The sequence below is a fragment of the Alosa pseudoharengus genome, unplaced genomic scaffold (assembly GCF_046254945.1).
Source record: "Alosa pseudoharengus isolate Yale_2024_CS ecotype anadromous, Long Island Sound unplaced genomic scaffold, YU_APseudo_1.1 YU_APseudo_1.1_scf_9, whole genome shotgun sequence".
Classification (NCBI taxonomy): Eukaryota; Metazoa; Chordata; class Actinopteri; order Clupeiformes; family Clupeidae; genus Alosa; species Alosa pseudoharengus.
In genome coordinates this window covers 34,594,151-34,609,053 of record NW_027468881.1, presented here as the reverse complement: position 1 = coordinate 34,609,053, position 14,903 = coordinate 34,594,151, and the positions used below count along the sequence as shown (strand labels likewise).

Here is a 14,903-nt window from a genome sequence, read left to right as displayed (position 1 = left end):
TATACTAATACAAATGTATTTCTATGCAGAATATGTATGTATCTGCTTATTATTATTTACTGTTTGCTTGAGTAGCCCAACTGAGTTTATTCAGTGTCCATTTATTCATCTCCTGCTCTAAAAAAGTAAAAGATTCTTGACCGCTACCCGGTGCTCTGAAATTGGTCGCTACATTGTACTATTCATTAGTAAGTCATGGAAATTCAGGTTTTTTGTCAGGGAAAGTCAGGGAAAAGTCATGGACTACATTTGACTTAGAGTGGGAACCCTGTACAGTACAAAAAAGAGCATGAATGCAATACAAATAGACCATCCCTGTCTCTCGAGTGCAGTGTCTAAAAGGTTTGAGGCCCCAGCGTTGAGTGGTTACAAGTGCATGTGTTCCAACTATATGAATTTGACTGGGAAGCATATAACTGATAATCTGCTACCGTTCAGCAGGGCTTATGTGCCAGTTGGCTTGCCTGGCTTAGGTTTTCAGAGCTTGGAGTATGTGTTTAAAATCCACACAGTTCTCTTGAAGCGATCAGGACAGCAATGGCCGCTGGACAGGGCAGTGGTTGTGCCAGGTCTCTCCAGTGTTATCCAGAATCAGAGTTGGCACGTGTCTGTTGTATGGAATTGTGTGGCATTCCTTACTTGTGTGGTGTAAGGATCCGTGTGTTGAGTTTGCACATTAGGAGGTACATGGGAAGGTAGATTGTACCAAGAGTCACATGAGTAACTCACTTCTATCTCTATACCCTCACTGCCCCCCCCCCTCTCTCTCTCTCTCTCTCCCTCCCTCTCTTTCTATTTTCTCTCTCTCTCTCTCCCTTTTTTTCTCTTTCTTTCTGTCTCTCTCTCTCTCTCTTCTTGTCCTCCTCGCCTCTGCTGGTCCTGGTGCTTGTCAGCTGTGAAATATTGATTGGACAGTGTGCAGCAGTTAGGAGGAAACATGAAAGTTTTATCGGTGCCCTGAAACGCTGGCGGGATGCCAGGTGGTCCATGTGGGGATGGCAAGCCTCTTAGGACCACATCCTGACGCCTGACATCCCCTCTCCCTCCTCCTGACGCCTGACATCCCCTCTCCCTCCTCATGGGAGCTGTGCTGCTCCATCCCTTTACAGGCAGACCCCTGAGAGGGCAGTCACATTAGTGTTGCTCTCGTCTCGTGTGTGTGTGTGTGTGTGGCAGTGGAGTGTTTTTGTATGTTTGGACAGCCCTCCATTATGAGTCCAGAGCAGCCTGGATAAGCTGAAGCTTTTTGATGACTGATCTGAGAACAGCTCTTTTTTCGTCTTTGCACCAGTTTAGCTTCACAAGACGGCAACAACGAAAGAGATCATTGGCCCCCAAAAAAAAAAAAAAAATGGTGTGAAGGCATTAAGCGAATCGGGGCAGGTTTGTTTTCCTCCCCTGCGCTTGTGTGTGTGTGTGTGTGTGTGTGTGTGTGTGTGTGTGTGAGACTCGGCGATGTTTTTGCGGATGACTGCAGCCTGCTGTTGCGTGCTGGGCCTCTTCGCTATGGAGCGGAGGCTCAGAGCGTGCCCACCCGCCCGCCCCTGGCAGCCCATGCGCTTGCTCAGCGGGCGCTCGCTTCCTCCACGCCACTTCAAATGTAAAAACGCAGTTTAGCACATTAGACCACTGGCCCGTTCCCTTCCTCATATTATCCTCTCAAATGGACAGACAGACACTTGATGATAGCACGGTCTACATACAGCGCTAACTGCTTCTGCGCTATAGGTGGCTCCGTGAACAGAAATCGGAGACGGTGTTCTATTTGTGGTGGTAGGTTTGCAGAATTAACCTGAATGCAACATTTTTTAACAAATTAGTGCAGTGTGGTTATGATGCTAACCAGATTTAAGCACAATTTAGTACAACCAGGAAAATCATTGTGTGGTGGTCAATGTTGATATTGTGGTGGGCCGCCACAAATAAGTCAATGTATGGGAAACACTGGGAGAGTGAGATGTGAGCTGGGTTGGCTGTTCGGTGTTGGCTGAATGTTTTTAACACGCTCAATATTGGCTGGTCTGTTTGCGTCATGGGCACCAATCACCTTCAAGGATCACATCCCCTCTGGAATGCAGTCAGCGGAGGCTCAACTGCATATCGTCTAAGCAATTACATTCAATTCTTTTTTAATCAAAGAGCTAATTGAGGGCATCGATTAGATCTAAATGGTTGTTTGCTGGATGCCTGCTGTGCTTGAGAACTGTGTTGGTGCAACAGTCCAGTAGTTAGTGGATCTACTGCCACTCATCCTCTGCTGCTTTGCTTTGTGCTCAGGGGGCGGGGGGTGTAGTGGTGTGTGTAGTGAGGGCAGTAGTGGTGTGTGTAGTGAGGGCAGTAGATGTGTGTGTAGTGAGGGCAGTAGTGGTGTATGTGTGTGTAGTGAGGGCAGTAGTGGTGTATGTGTGTGTAGTGAGGGCAGTAGTGGAGTGTGTAGTGGTGTGTGTGTGTGTGTGTGTGTGTGTGTGTGTGTGTAGTGAGGGCAGTAGTGGAGTGTGTAGTGGTGTGTGTGTGTGTGTGTGTGTGTGTGTAGTGAGGGCAGTAGTGGAGTGTGTAGTGGTGTGTGTGTGTGTGTGTGTGTGTGTGTAGTGAGGGCAGTAGTGGAGTGTGTAGTGGTGTGTGTGTGTGTGTAGTGAGGGCAGTAGTGGTGTGTGTGTGTGTGTGTGTGTGTGTGTCGTGAGGGAAGTAGTGGTGTATGTGTGTGTAGTGAGGGCAGTAGTGGAGTGTGTAGTGGTGTGTGTGTGTGTGTGTGTGTGTAGTGAGGGCAGTAGTGGTCGGGCCGCGAGGGGGTGCCAGGGGGGCCTCAGTAAGTTGGAAGGAAAAATAAAAGGAACAAATAAATACATTTGAAAAAAATTAAATATACCTATTACTATGAGTGTTGTTATACAATGCCATTTTAATAATTTGTTGCATATCTGAACATTATATTTTCCATGATAATGACTGGGAATAATAGTCATATTAGCAGAAAGCCCCCAAATGCAATTTTTACACACTGTATGCTCCAAGTGCTTGTGGCTAAAATAATTATTAGGATTAGCTTAATGTATTTTTACATTTGCCGTAGTATTGTCGATGGGTTTAATAACACATCAAGGGGGTCCTTGAACAGAACCTAGTGGTATTTGGGGGCCCTAGTCCGCGGCTCGGCCCTCAAAGCCCCGCGGGCTGATCTGAGCCCAGGCGCTCAGTGGGCGTGTGCAGCTCTTGTTTCTTCATGTTTAGCAAACAACAACAGATTAATCGCCGTGTTTAGCAAACAACAACAGATTAATCGCCGTGTTTAGCAAACAACAACAGATTAATCGGCGTGTTTAGCAAACAACAACAGATTAATCGCCGTGTTTAGCAAACAACAACAGATTAATCGCCGTGTTTAGCAAAAAACAACAGATTAATCGCAGTGTTTAGTAAACAACAACAGATTAATCGCCAGGTGCCGCAGCCTCTGGCAGATCTGGTTTCGCCTACACCCTTACGTCACGGTAATCACACGCCGCCTGGGCCTCTGGCAGATCTGGTTTCGCCTACACCCTTACGTCACAGTAATCACACGCCGCCTGGGCGGCCGGAGAGAGAGAGAGAGAGAGAGACGCTGTGCCATATGGGACCTCCGCTGACTGTCCTGGGATGACCACTCTCCAGGCAGCAGCCTGCCTTTTGGAGGGCCCGTCGTCATGCAGCGTTTGAGGTCTGATTGGTCTGATTGCTCTGGCCCTTTGCCACGGGGAGATGTCCAGCGTTTCAATCTCAGCACAGGTTTTGGCCGTGCCTGTGGGCAGGGCTCTCGCGCTGTCGTCCTCGTCCCAGTCCAGCCCCTCCGCGGTCTTCTCCCGCTGACTCCTGCCCTTCCTTACCCACCCCCCCACTGACAGATCTGCTCATCGGATGCCAATGCACGGCCACCGGTGGAAATCTGATATGATTAGAGCGAGAGAGGCAGGGAAAGACGAAGAGAGAGAGAGAAAGAGAGAGATAGTGGCTGGATTATGATAAGCATCTTAAAACTGATCTGCAAACAGCCGGCTTTGTTGGGAAAGCATCACCCCCCCCACCCCCCCATGATTCCTTTATCTCCCCAGATCTCTTTGTCTCCTTGTTTGTTTTGTCACTGTCTGTCTTATCTCCTCCCAAGCATGGACTTGGTTTGCTAGAGTAATCTTTAGCTTACGTTAGCGCTATTAATCCTGCTCTTCTAGTTGGTGTTGGTGTTCCTGCTGTGGTTGTTAGCGGGTCTAATGTGCACTGTTCCTCGAGTGTGTTTGACGCTGTGTGTTATTGCCTTTGCAGAGCTGAGGCCCAACTGCACGACCCATGGCTGCCAGTACAAGTGCGCCGTCACCGCAGCGGGCCCCAAGTGCTACTGTAAGAACGGCTACGAGGTGGCGGAGGACGGCAAGATGTGCAAAGGTGAGTGTGAAAGTTCTTCTGTCTTCCCCCCCCAATGTATGCACTCAGATCATTCAGTGAGGGTCTTGGTTCTTGGCATCTTATAGAATTGCAATGTATGCACTCAGATCATTCAGTGAGGGTCTTGGTTCTTGGCATCTTATAGAATCGCAATGTATGCACTCAGATCATTCAGTGAGGGTCTTGGTTCTTGGCATCTTATAGAATTGCAATGTATGTACTCAGATCATTCAGTGAGGGTCTTGGTTCTTGGCATCTTATAGAATTGCACATAATTTGTGCAAACCAAAGGTCTGGCCTTTTATGTGTTAAGTCCCTGTGTAAGATTTTGTGTGCAAGTCTTCAGTTAATCAGCAATCCTGTTTATTCTCAGGTCCCTGTAATTGCGATTACTACTAATCCCATTGTGTGTGTGTGTGTGTGTGTGTGTGTGTGTGTGTGTGTGTGTGTGTGTGTGTGTGTGTGTGTGTGTGCGCCAACAGACTTTAATGAGTGTGCAGTGTATGGGACCTGCAGTCAGAACTGCACCAACCTGGACGGCTCCTACACCTGCACCTGTGTGGAGGGCTACCTGTCCCAGCCGGACAATCGCTCCTGCAAGGCCAAAAATGGTAGGCTGCAATTTCTTCTTTCTCTTTTATTTCTGTCACCCTCTCTCATATATCCTCAGTGATATAAGTACAGAAGACTTATCGAGAATCATTAAACAGCCATGGGCGCACGCTGATGATGGACCATTGCGTACTTAACTTGCTGTGCTCTCCAAACCCTATTTTCCTGCTCTCCTCCCCTCCTGTCCCCACCTGTCCCCTCCTGTTCCCCTCCTGTCCAGTTCCAGTGGAGCGTCCACCCCTGCTCCTCATCGCCAACTCGCAGAGCATCCAGGCCACGCACCTGAGCGGCCTGCTGCCCTTCTCCGTGCCCACCAAGCAGACCACGGCCATGGACTTCATCTATGCTGAGGAGACCGTCTGCTGGATCCACATGGGTGACGGCCCAGGCAACAAACAGCTCAAGTGTGCCAAGATCTCCAACGCCAAGCTCTTCACGGACGTCCGCGTGGTCAACATCTCCCTCAGCCTGCACCGTGAGTACCCTGCCCCTCACATTCTCTCTGTGGCGGTCAACAACTGAACTGGTCAGAGTGGAGCTTATTAATAACAGTATATCCAAGTGAGAAATTGGCTGTTGTTGACATACTGCAAGTGTAATGCAACTCCCTTTGGCAGCAGTAGCTGTAGTTGCTCAGGGAAGGAAACTGTTTCTATGAGTGCTCTTCTGGGCCGCAGTGGCTTGTATGACTACAGCCTGCAGTTGTAAATGTCTGGATAACTGGTGGAATTGGTAGCTGAATACGCCTTGGCCTGGCTTTGTCCAGACTCATCCTGTTGTCCATTCACCCTAACGAAGTGTGTCTGATGGCGTGGCCCATTCTTTATGGTCCTCAGCTCAGATGTCACTCCTGGTTTTATAGTTCTGGCCGCCGTTCTACACTCGGGGATGAGACATATTTGTAAAGCTTTCCCACACTGAACAAAAGGCGCTGTTGCATGGTGGCAGCATGGTGGCAAAATCTGCAAAATCTCAACCGCCCTTTCCAGTACGCAACACCACAACACAGGATAAAAAAGCAACTCTTGCAAAAACTGCTTAGCCAAGCAGTATCGTTCCTTCCTTAAATGTGAGGAATGAGATCTGTGTGTAACTGTGACTGACATGGCACTAATTTAAGCCAGGCCAGTGAGCTCCTACTCCAGTGAGCTCCTACTCCAGGCCAGTGAGCTCCTACTCCAGTGAGCTCCTACTCCAGGCCAGGGAGCTCCTACTCCAGGCCAGTGAGCTCCTACTCCAGGCCAGTATGCAACTACTCAGGCCCATCGGAGAGAAAGAAATCGAGCAGGAATCGGAGAAAAAAAAAAAAAGCGATCACTGGTGAACCTCTTGTCATCTCAGGAGGGATGGGGGCGAGGGGGTGATGAGATTTGTCGAGCTTTGTCAGTATCTCAGCCGCTTCCTCCCTCCGCTCAACAGATCCCTCCCCACTGGAGGAACAGCGCTGGGGGTGGGGAGATGGTGCACTTCTACAGCAGATTGCACTTCAGGGTTTGTGTTAGCGTTGGCTTATGGATCGGATGCTTAGGCAGGCATTCTAAGAGGTGGCCTTAGGCCTTAGGCCGATGAGTCTTCAGAAAGGGAAATGTCAGGGGTGCCTTTTAAAAGCTCTGCACCGAACCACACCGCAACGCGCAGAGCCAAGGCGCCTCCAACTCACCGCACTGCACGGACGCCCAGACAGCAGTGTGTGTGTGTGTGTGTGTGAGTGTGTATGTGTTTGTGTGTGTGTGTGTGTGAGTGTGCACTCAGCAGGGGCACTTAAGGGACAGGGAATTTATGTCCAGATTTGTTTTTATCCTGCTGCCGCATGTCACTTTTAGCCCCAGATATGTTTAAAGCAAAATTCCATCCACGGCAGACAGGGATGTCCATTTGTCATAAGCCCGCAGCATATCCTCAGCGTGCCCTTCACTCTATTATTTGTGCCAGTCTGTGTGTTTGTGAGCAAATGAAAATGTGAGCATGCGATAGAAGCACACAAACAAGTGCTGACTGGAACAATGTGCCGCGGGCAAGAAAAAAGCGTCAAGGAAGCAGGTTTGAGAAGATGCTGAGACCCAAGACGGGACTTTGAGGAAGCTGCGACCTAGACACACAGGGAAGTGAGGTTATTTTTAATGAGCATGAGGTCTGAATCATGAGATGGTTTTAAACTGCCAGCACATTTCGCAAACGTCTCATTGGGAACATAACTTACAAGACTGACATTGGAACGCCACAAGCATTAGACATCCGCTCGGTGTATTCATTCTCAATTTGAGAAATGACTGTCAGTCGTAGACTCCAGAATTGCAAAATGGGTTCTGCACAAACAGACGCTATCTGTACTAATTTTCATGGCATTCTTTCGGAGTGACACCACCTCTGCTAATAAGATCTTATTAGTGTAGCGGCTGCTATTAGGTGAGCGAAGCGACAGATGATTGTGTGTGTGTGTGTGTGTGTGTGTGTGTGTGTGTGTGTGTTTCTGCATGCAGGGTGTTGGTATCTCCAGTCATAACCCACCTCTCTGCACATGTTGCATAAAGGATGTGTGTCACTGTGCATTCAAAATCCCCACCTACACAATGCAGCTGTGGGATTGGCAAGTAATGAGAGAGTATGCATGCATGTGTGCATGTGTTTGGTGCAGAAAGAGACAGACATGGAAAGAGAGACCGTTTGTTATGTGGTATAAAAATATTTCATTTAGACTGTGTGTCTGTGTGTGTGTGTAGCTGTGCCATTGCTGTAGAGGTTTGCAGAGGTTTGACTCGCCCTCAACTCCTGCCACTGTACTCAATCAGAAATGAATAGAATGAAATGAGGACTGAAAGAAACCTGATCAATGACCAGTTTTCCAGCTCTTATCTGGCACAGTTCAGTTGATTCAGGAGCACCCTGGCTGATGTGAGAGCAGTGATGGGCTTTTGGTGATTATTGATGGGCATTGTGGAGGTCATTTGGAGATGTTTGCGCTGTGCTGGCGTTGGGGTTTTTGGGCTGCTGGGAGCGGACGCGCTGTCCAGAACGAGTCTGACCGATGAGATGGCAGAGGAAGTGAAGGATGCCTCTCCAGTGTTGTGGCCACGCTGTATTGCTTAACCCTGCCACATACCAGACAGGCCAAAGGAAACGATGACCGAGCAAGTGAGCCTCCCCCCCACTCCCCGGAGCTCGCTCCCCGCTCCTCCTCACATTCCAACCCCCTCAGCTCTACTCCTCTTTCCCAATCTCTGCACATGACCGGCAGCATGCGTTCCAGGGTGCGGTGGGGTGTGTGTGGGTGTTGGGGCAAACTGCCTCGTCTGAGGTGAAATCTGCAAGGGCGGCTGTCTGCTCTGCTGGGACTGTTGTGTCCCGGTTATGCTGCCGCTCTGACTTTGAGCTCCGCAAGGTCAGACCACTCAGGTCCGCCAGCACCGTCTTCTGAGTGTGAGTGTGAGTGTGAGTGTGAGTGTGTTTTCTGCTCTGCCCTTCAGAGAGAAGGGGAGGACTAAATTGAGCTTTAACTTGTCTGCCTCTGAGTCTTTACCATAGGCCGCACTATGACAGCGCTGCGGTTGAAAAGATGAGCGGGTCCTCTGAAAGCGCTTCGCCTGAAACAGCTCTTTAAGTCCCTGCAGCGTCTGAAGATTCTTCCCAGTGTGATCACTGAGCCCCTTAGAATAATCTCCCAGAATGCACCTGGTGTCGTCGACTCTGTCTGACACGGAGGAGGCATGTCAGTGACGCTTCAGTTTTCTTCCAAATGATGCCTATTCGGCACCGACGGGGGGGGATTGGAAGTCGTGAGTGCAGGGAAACTTCATGTAAGAAAAGAGAGTTGGGTTGTGTGTCTCTCTCTCTCTCTCTCTCTCTCTCTCTCTCTGGCGTGAGCTCCAGCTGAGGTATGCCAAGCGCGGCGCGGCTGGTGAAGGGGGGAGATGGGAGGCAGACTGATGAGCGGTGCTCTCTCACAGAGGGCTCTGATTTATGGCTGCTGCATGCTGGGAGGATGAGCGTTCCAGATGTGCCCCCGTGACCACGCTTCTCCTGTGAAAATAAGCACGACATGAAAGAACGAGGCAGAGTCTCTCTCTCTCTCTCTCTCTCACTCTCTCTCTCTCTCTCACACTCTCTCTCACACTCACTCTATCTATCTTTCTCTCTCTCACTCTCTCTATCTATCTTTCTCTTTTTCTTTCTCTTCCTCTTCCTCCCTCTCTCTCTCTCTCTCTCTCTCTCTCTCTCTCTCTCCCTCTCTGTCTACACACACATACACACACACACACACCCACACCCACACATGCTCGCACTCTTAGGCACTTCCAGTAAGTGCTCTGGAGTCCCGCGGTGTAAAGAGGTGGGGGTGGTGGCGAGGGGGTGGTCGGTGTCTTTTTCCACGTCTGATGGAGGTGTCACACCAGTCCTTCCTCTCCGCTCCGAGATGTCACGCTGCCTCTTCGGCCCAGTGCCGCCCCTTCCTGAACTCTGTGCGAATTGTATTTTTGTATATATCAACCCCCACCAAACCCTGTTGTGCCACTGATAATGATGATGGCCTTCTCCTGACTAAGGCTTCCCTGTGCCGGAGGCTGCCAGAAACGCCTGCAGCCCGCGGGATCGCCGGATGATCGCAGGATTCATGGCTCTGCCTGAGCAGGACGAGGGCTGGAATGCCGTCGCAGTTCTCCAGGCCAGCCACTGGGGCTCATTTGGCTGCTGCTGTCCGTCCGCATGTGCTGAAGTCATCACTAATCGGCCAAATCTCTACATCCCTTTACGAATGAAAACACACACACACACACACAAATACACACACACACACACACACACACACACACACACACACACACACACACACACACACACACACACACACACACACACACCAGGAGGTTGGGAGTCTCTGAGAGCAGAGAGGAATGTTAAACCTGCACAAAGCGCTGGACACCAGTGCTCAAACACGAGACTGACTGGCCTCCACCTTGGCCAATTCCACAGAGCCGCGCTCCTTAAAAGGGGGCAGACTTTCACCAGTGACCAGAATGTGTCGTGCATTGTCTGAGGGGTAGCCTCTTGCACCCAAAACATCTCCTTTAGTGTGCTTCACAAAGGTGAGGGGCCCTTTACTCCCCTGGCTGCAGTTTCAGCAGGCATTTGTGTGTCTGTGTGTGTCTGTGTGTGTGTGTGTGTGTGTGTGTGTGTGTTGGGGGCGATGCATTCAGCGTTTAGCTCATTAAGCCAGCCTGTGTTTTGCTCCACGCTTCGCTGAGGCTACGCTGAAGTGATCCTGCTTTGAAAAGAGACGTCCATTCAGCTGGGGCGTGCGTGCGTGCGTGCGTGCGTGCGTGCGTGCGTGCGTGCGTGCGTGCGTGCGTGCGTGCGTGCGTGCGTGCGTGCGTGTGTGTGTGTGTGTGTGTGTGTGTGTGTGTGTGTGTGTGCGCGCAGTCTCTCTGGCCCTGAACACATTCACTGCTTTGTTCGGCCTCTGTGCGTTCGTTTTCGAGCTTGAGGTTTTTTGTGCCGACACTCACCGCACCTCGCTGTCCTCCTCCTCCTCCTCATCCTCGTCCTCGCTCAGCGGCCCAGACAGAACGATGGGATTACGGGGAGGCTGAAGTGATGGACTCCCAGCCAGCAGCTGACCCTGGGCCACAGGGATCAGGGCCAGATCAGGCTCAGATCAGGGCCGCTTTCGGCTACTAGCCTGATTTGGTTTTGGGTGTGTGAGCTGAAGTCTTCTCACCTGCTTTTGAGCTGCGTCCAGTTGGCAAGGGCAGGGGATTTGCCTCAAGACATTCATGGATATGAATGAGTCAGTTTTTGCAAAAACTTCAAGGAGCACGGGTGGTCACTGGAGGGATGAGTCATCATGATTCTGTTCACCCCATCCCCTGCTAGGCATGAGCTGGAGGGGGGGGGGGGAGTGGGGGATAGAAAGTGAATGAGAGAAAAGTGGGAGAGATGACTTTTCTGTACTGTAGGCTTGCGTAAGGTTCCGGTAATTTCTGCAGTAAATGAATGCAGGCCTCCTCTGCCTACAGTTCTGGGCAGGGTCGTTGCGTAGAGGAGGAGGAGGCTCTGGAAAGGGGGAATAGTGAGGTGGGGGAAGAAGGAAGAGTGGAAGGGGGAGGACCCTGAGTGTGGAGGGGTGTAGGGTGGACTCGAGTGTGGAGGGGCTTAGGGTGGACTCATGATACGTTTCCCGGCAAGACCTTGTTTTCAGCTTTGGCAGGGAGCTAAGTTTGATTTGGACATTGGATATTACTCTGGAGAAATAAGAATGGCTGTTCCTTTCTCTGTCTCTTCCCCTGTCTCTCTTTTTGGCTGTTTATGTGGCTCAGAACTGTTCCTTCTGCTTTGTATCTGAGCCGTAATCAATGGCGTGTGGAGCTAGCACAGCTGGGGCTGTTTAAGCTGTGTGTGTGTGTGTGTGATACCCCAGGAGTCAGCTCAACTTCACGTAAGACAGTGTTGCACAATGGCCAAGTTTCCATTAAAAAGAAATCAGAAACCCCCCACATCTCTCTCTCTCTCTTTCTTTCTCTCTCTCTCTCTCTCTCTCTCTCTCTTTCTCTCTCTCTCTCTCCTCCCTGTGTTGGCTCTCTCCATTTAGCAGCTCTAGCTCTGGGTTTGATCGCTCAATCCATTCAGCCTGTCCATCAGGAATTCCTCTGCTCTGTCCCCTTCTATTTAAATGGGAAATCATATTTACCCCAGACCTCCTCCTCTCCCTCAACATTAGATGGAGAGCTGTTGTGCCAAAAACACAGTCAACAATGGAGTTCCGTTCTGGACAGAAGCCACCTGCTCCAAAGCTAGCTGTGAAATATAGCATGCGCTTGCTTGGCAGAGCCACAAAGGAGGCTTTGCTGGAGGGGTTCAGCATGGGTTTGAAACACTGCATTAGTGACATATACATACACACACACACACACACACACACACACACACACACACACACACACACACACACACACACACACACAGGAGAAGTCAGTCACTGGTACAGAGAAACTCGGATCCGTTAAAGTTCCCCAAAAAGCAGGGTTTTTTTTTGGATGGGGGGTAGGGAGTTGTGCCCTCAGGAATGGAGGGGTGAAGAACATAATGGCATGGAAAGAAGCCTTGTGTGTGTGTGTGAGGGCGCCTTAAGTGCATGTGGGGTTGCCGTGCATCAGCTCAAACGCTGAAAGGAAATGAAGGTGGCAGCTGTTTAGGCACAAAGCATCATGGGAGGCAGCTGGGACACTGCCTGCCCAGTCTCTACCCACTCTCAGAAAGAGTCTTATTGTTTGTGTTTGCGTGTGTGTGTGAGAGAGAGGTAGAGATGAAGAGAGGGAAAGAGAGAGAGAGAGGGAGGGAGGGAGAACAAGAGCGTGGGGGCAGCCTGTAGAGGCTTCCATATTCTGCCAGCATTATTTCAGTCTTCAGTGCCAGAGAGAGAGGCTGCTTTATCTGCCCCCCCCCTCTCTCTCTCCCTGTCTCTCTCTCTCTCTCTGTCTTTCTCTCCCCTCCCCCTCTTGGAGTGTGTTCAAAAGCTAGCACTGAGGAAGTGGGAGAGTTAAAGCCAGAGCAGTGCCACTAAGAGGACCCAGTGCCTTTACACAGTCTACTGGGAAGATTCCCCTTCTCCTCAGTCCAACTCGTCCAGTCCGCATGTCCCATGGGCAAGTGCACCACCAGCCACTTCTCCTGGGTCAGCAGTTCCACTGGCAGGTGCCTCAGCAACCAGACCTCCATGTGGGCATGAGCAGCTGCAACCGCACGCTGTAACCGCACGCTGTAACCGCACGCTGTAACGCTTATTAGGCACCTGTTATGGGAATCAGTGGTGAAATGCAGGCCTTTTAGGAGCCGCTTTCTCCCACTCAGTGCCTGTGTCCTAACATGTGCCTCTAGCCCACAGTGTTTTGATGAGGCCTTTGTATTAGCGTGCTCATTTGTTGGTGTATATGTTTGTCCGGACATGTTTAGTGATTTGGAAGTGGAAGGCTTTGTAGGACTGGGTTTCCACATGTTGAATGAACAATGTGAAGTCTTGTGACTTCAGTGAGTCAGCCTTTGGCCAGGGCTAATATATGGACACACACACATACACACACACACACACACACACACACACACACACACACACACACACACACACAGATGCACAATTCTCCAGCCACTGTTTATTGCTTTTATGCCAAAGGCTTGAAGAATGTTTGTTTTGTGAAGCTGCAGTGTTGTAGTCTCCACATCCATAGATCAGCTGTACATCCGCTCATGCCTTTTGGATTGTGTTTCTACTGAGCAAAAATCCACTGCGCATGAAGTGAAGTATGAATTCCGGCTGCTTTCTTTCGAATAAAAAGAATCACAGAGAAACGTCAACAAACATTCCATCTCCGCACACATCCGTTACTCCGTCTAACATCCCCAGCACATTCTGCTTGACCAATCAGACAGTCCTAAATGCCATGTTTCATGTCCGCTCCTCCTTCAGCTCTGTCAAGAGACATCCTTTTTGTTTGCTGATGTCTGTAGTCAGCGTATTTGCAGCCAGTCTCACTTATGAAGATGCTGTGAAATATAATGCTACGTAGCAATTCTGTTTTGATCTGCACTTTGTATGTTGTTGTGCACCAATGTGCAGAATGGGAATATGATGACTGTGGTGATACAGGTTGGGATGGATAGAGAGGGGTGAGGAGGAGAAAGAAGATGGATGTGTGTCTCTGTCCCCCGCTGTGCTCTTGCTGGTGGGTGGGCTGTGGTCTCAGTCCAGCACACCTGATTGGGGTGCAGCTCAGAGTGGGCCATCCTTCATCTCTCTCTCCGTCTTAGCCCCCCCACCCCCTTAATCCATCCACTTGCCACGCCCCAGCAAACAGCTGACCTCAAGCTATCCATCTGCAGAGTGGCCCCAATAACACACATCAAGCCCAATAACACACATCGAGCCCAATAACACACATCAAGCCCAATAACACACATCAAGCCCAATAACACACATCGAGCCCAATAACACACATCAAGCCCAATAACACACATCAAGCCCAATAACACACATCGAGCCCAATAACACACATCAGAGGAGGATGGCCGCAAAAACTCATCAATCTCTGTGACTGACTCTCTGTCTCTTTTTTCCCCTCTCTCTCTCTCTCTCTCTCTCTCTGTCTCTCTCTCTCTCTCTCTCTCTCTCTCTCTCTGTCTGTCTCTCTCTCTGTCTCTCTCTCTCTCTCTCTCTCTCTCTCTCTCTCTCTCCGCTGTCTTTCTCTCTCAGATGTGGAGCAAATGGCCATCGACTGGCTAACAGGAAACTTTTACTTCGTGGACGATATGGACGACCGCATCTTCGTCTGCAGCAAAGACGGTTCCACCTGCGTTACCTTGCTGGACCAGGAGCTCTACAACCCCAAGGCCATTGCCCTGGACCCAACCATGGGGTGAGGCACACCTCCTCCCCCCCCCCCCCCCTCTCCTCCCAAACCACCCTCCCACATCCTCAGTGCTCATCTGTTTAATCCCTCATCTGTAAATCAGTGCTGGCCTCTGTTCCCCTTTTTCATTTGCATTCTGATTTTGCAAGAATATTTTGGCCAACTCCCTTCCCCTGGGGTCAGCAACTATCACCGACACACAGAAGTCACAGCTCGTCACAGACGTCACAGAAGTGTTGCTCAGAGTTCACCGATTCAGTGGCATTCTCTTTACGCCATCTGATTTGTGCAAGGAGAATGAAAACTCGTACTGGTGTAATTGATCTAATTATTTGTGTGTATATCTGAGGTAGTCAGGTTGGAAGTACTTGATTTAATTTAGAGGTGGAATGACTTAACGTCGAGAGAGGGGGATTGAGAAAGTATTCTGTGAGTCAGACTATGGACTAGGTCACAGATTCTTAGTGGTATTTAGTCACACAC

The 14,903-nt window shown here is 50.1% G+C and overlaps 1 protein-coding gene across 1 annotated transcript in view; it reads left to right on the top strand.

The window, feature by feature from the left end:
- lrp1ab (low density lipoprotein receptor-related protein 1Ab) overlaps positions 1–14,903 on the top strand; it is a 137,279-nt gene that overhangs the window by 40,557 nt on the left and 81,819 nt on the right. Inside the window, exons 4-7 of the mRNA XM_076276929.1 lie at positions 4,294–4,413; positions 4,896–5,024; positions 5,246–5,500; positions 14,264–14,426. Coding sequence (XP_076133044.1) covers positions 4,294–4,413; positions 4,896–5,024; positions 5,246–5,500; positions 14,264–14,426 — 667 coding nt within the window. The remainder of the gene's footprint in view (positions 1–4,293; positions 4,414–4,895; positions 5,025–5,245; positions 5,501–14,263; positions 14,427–14,903) is intronic.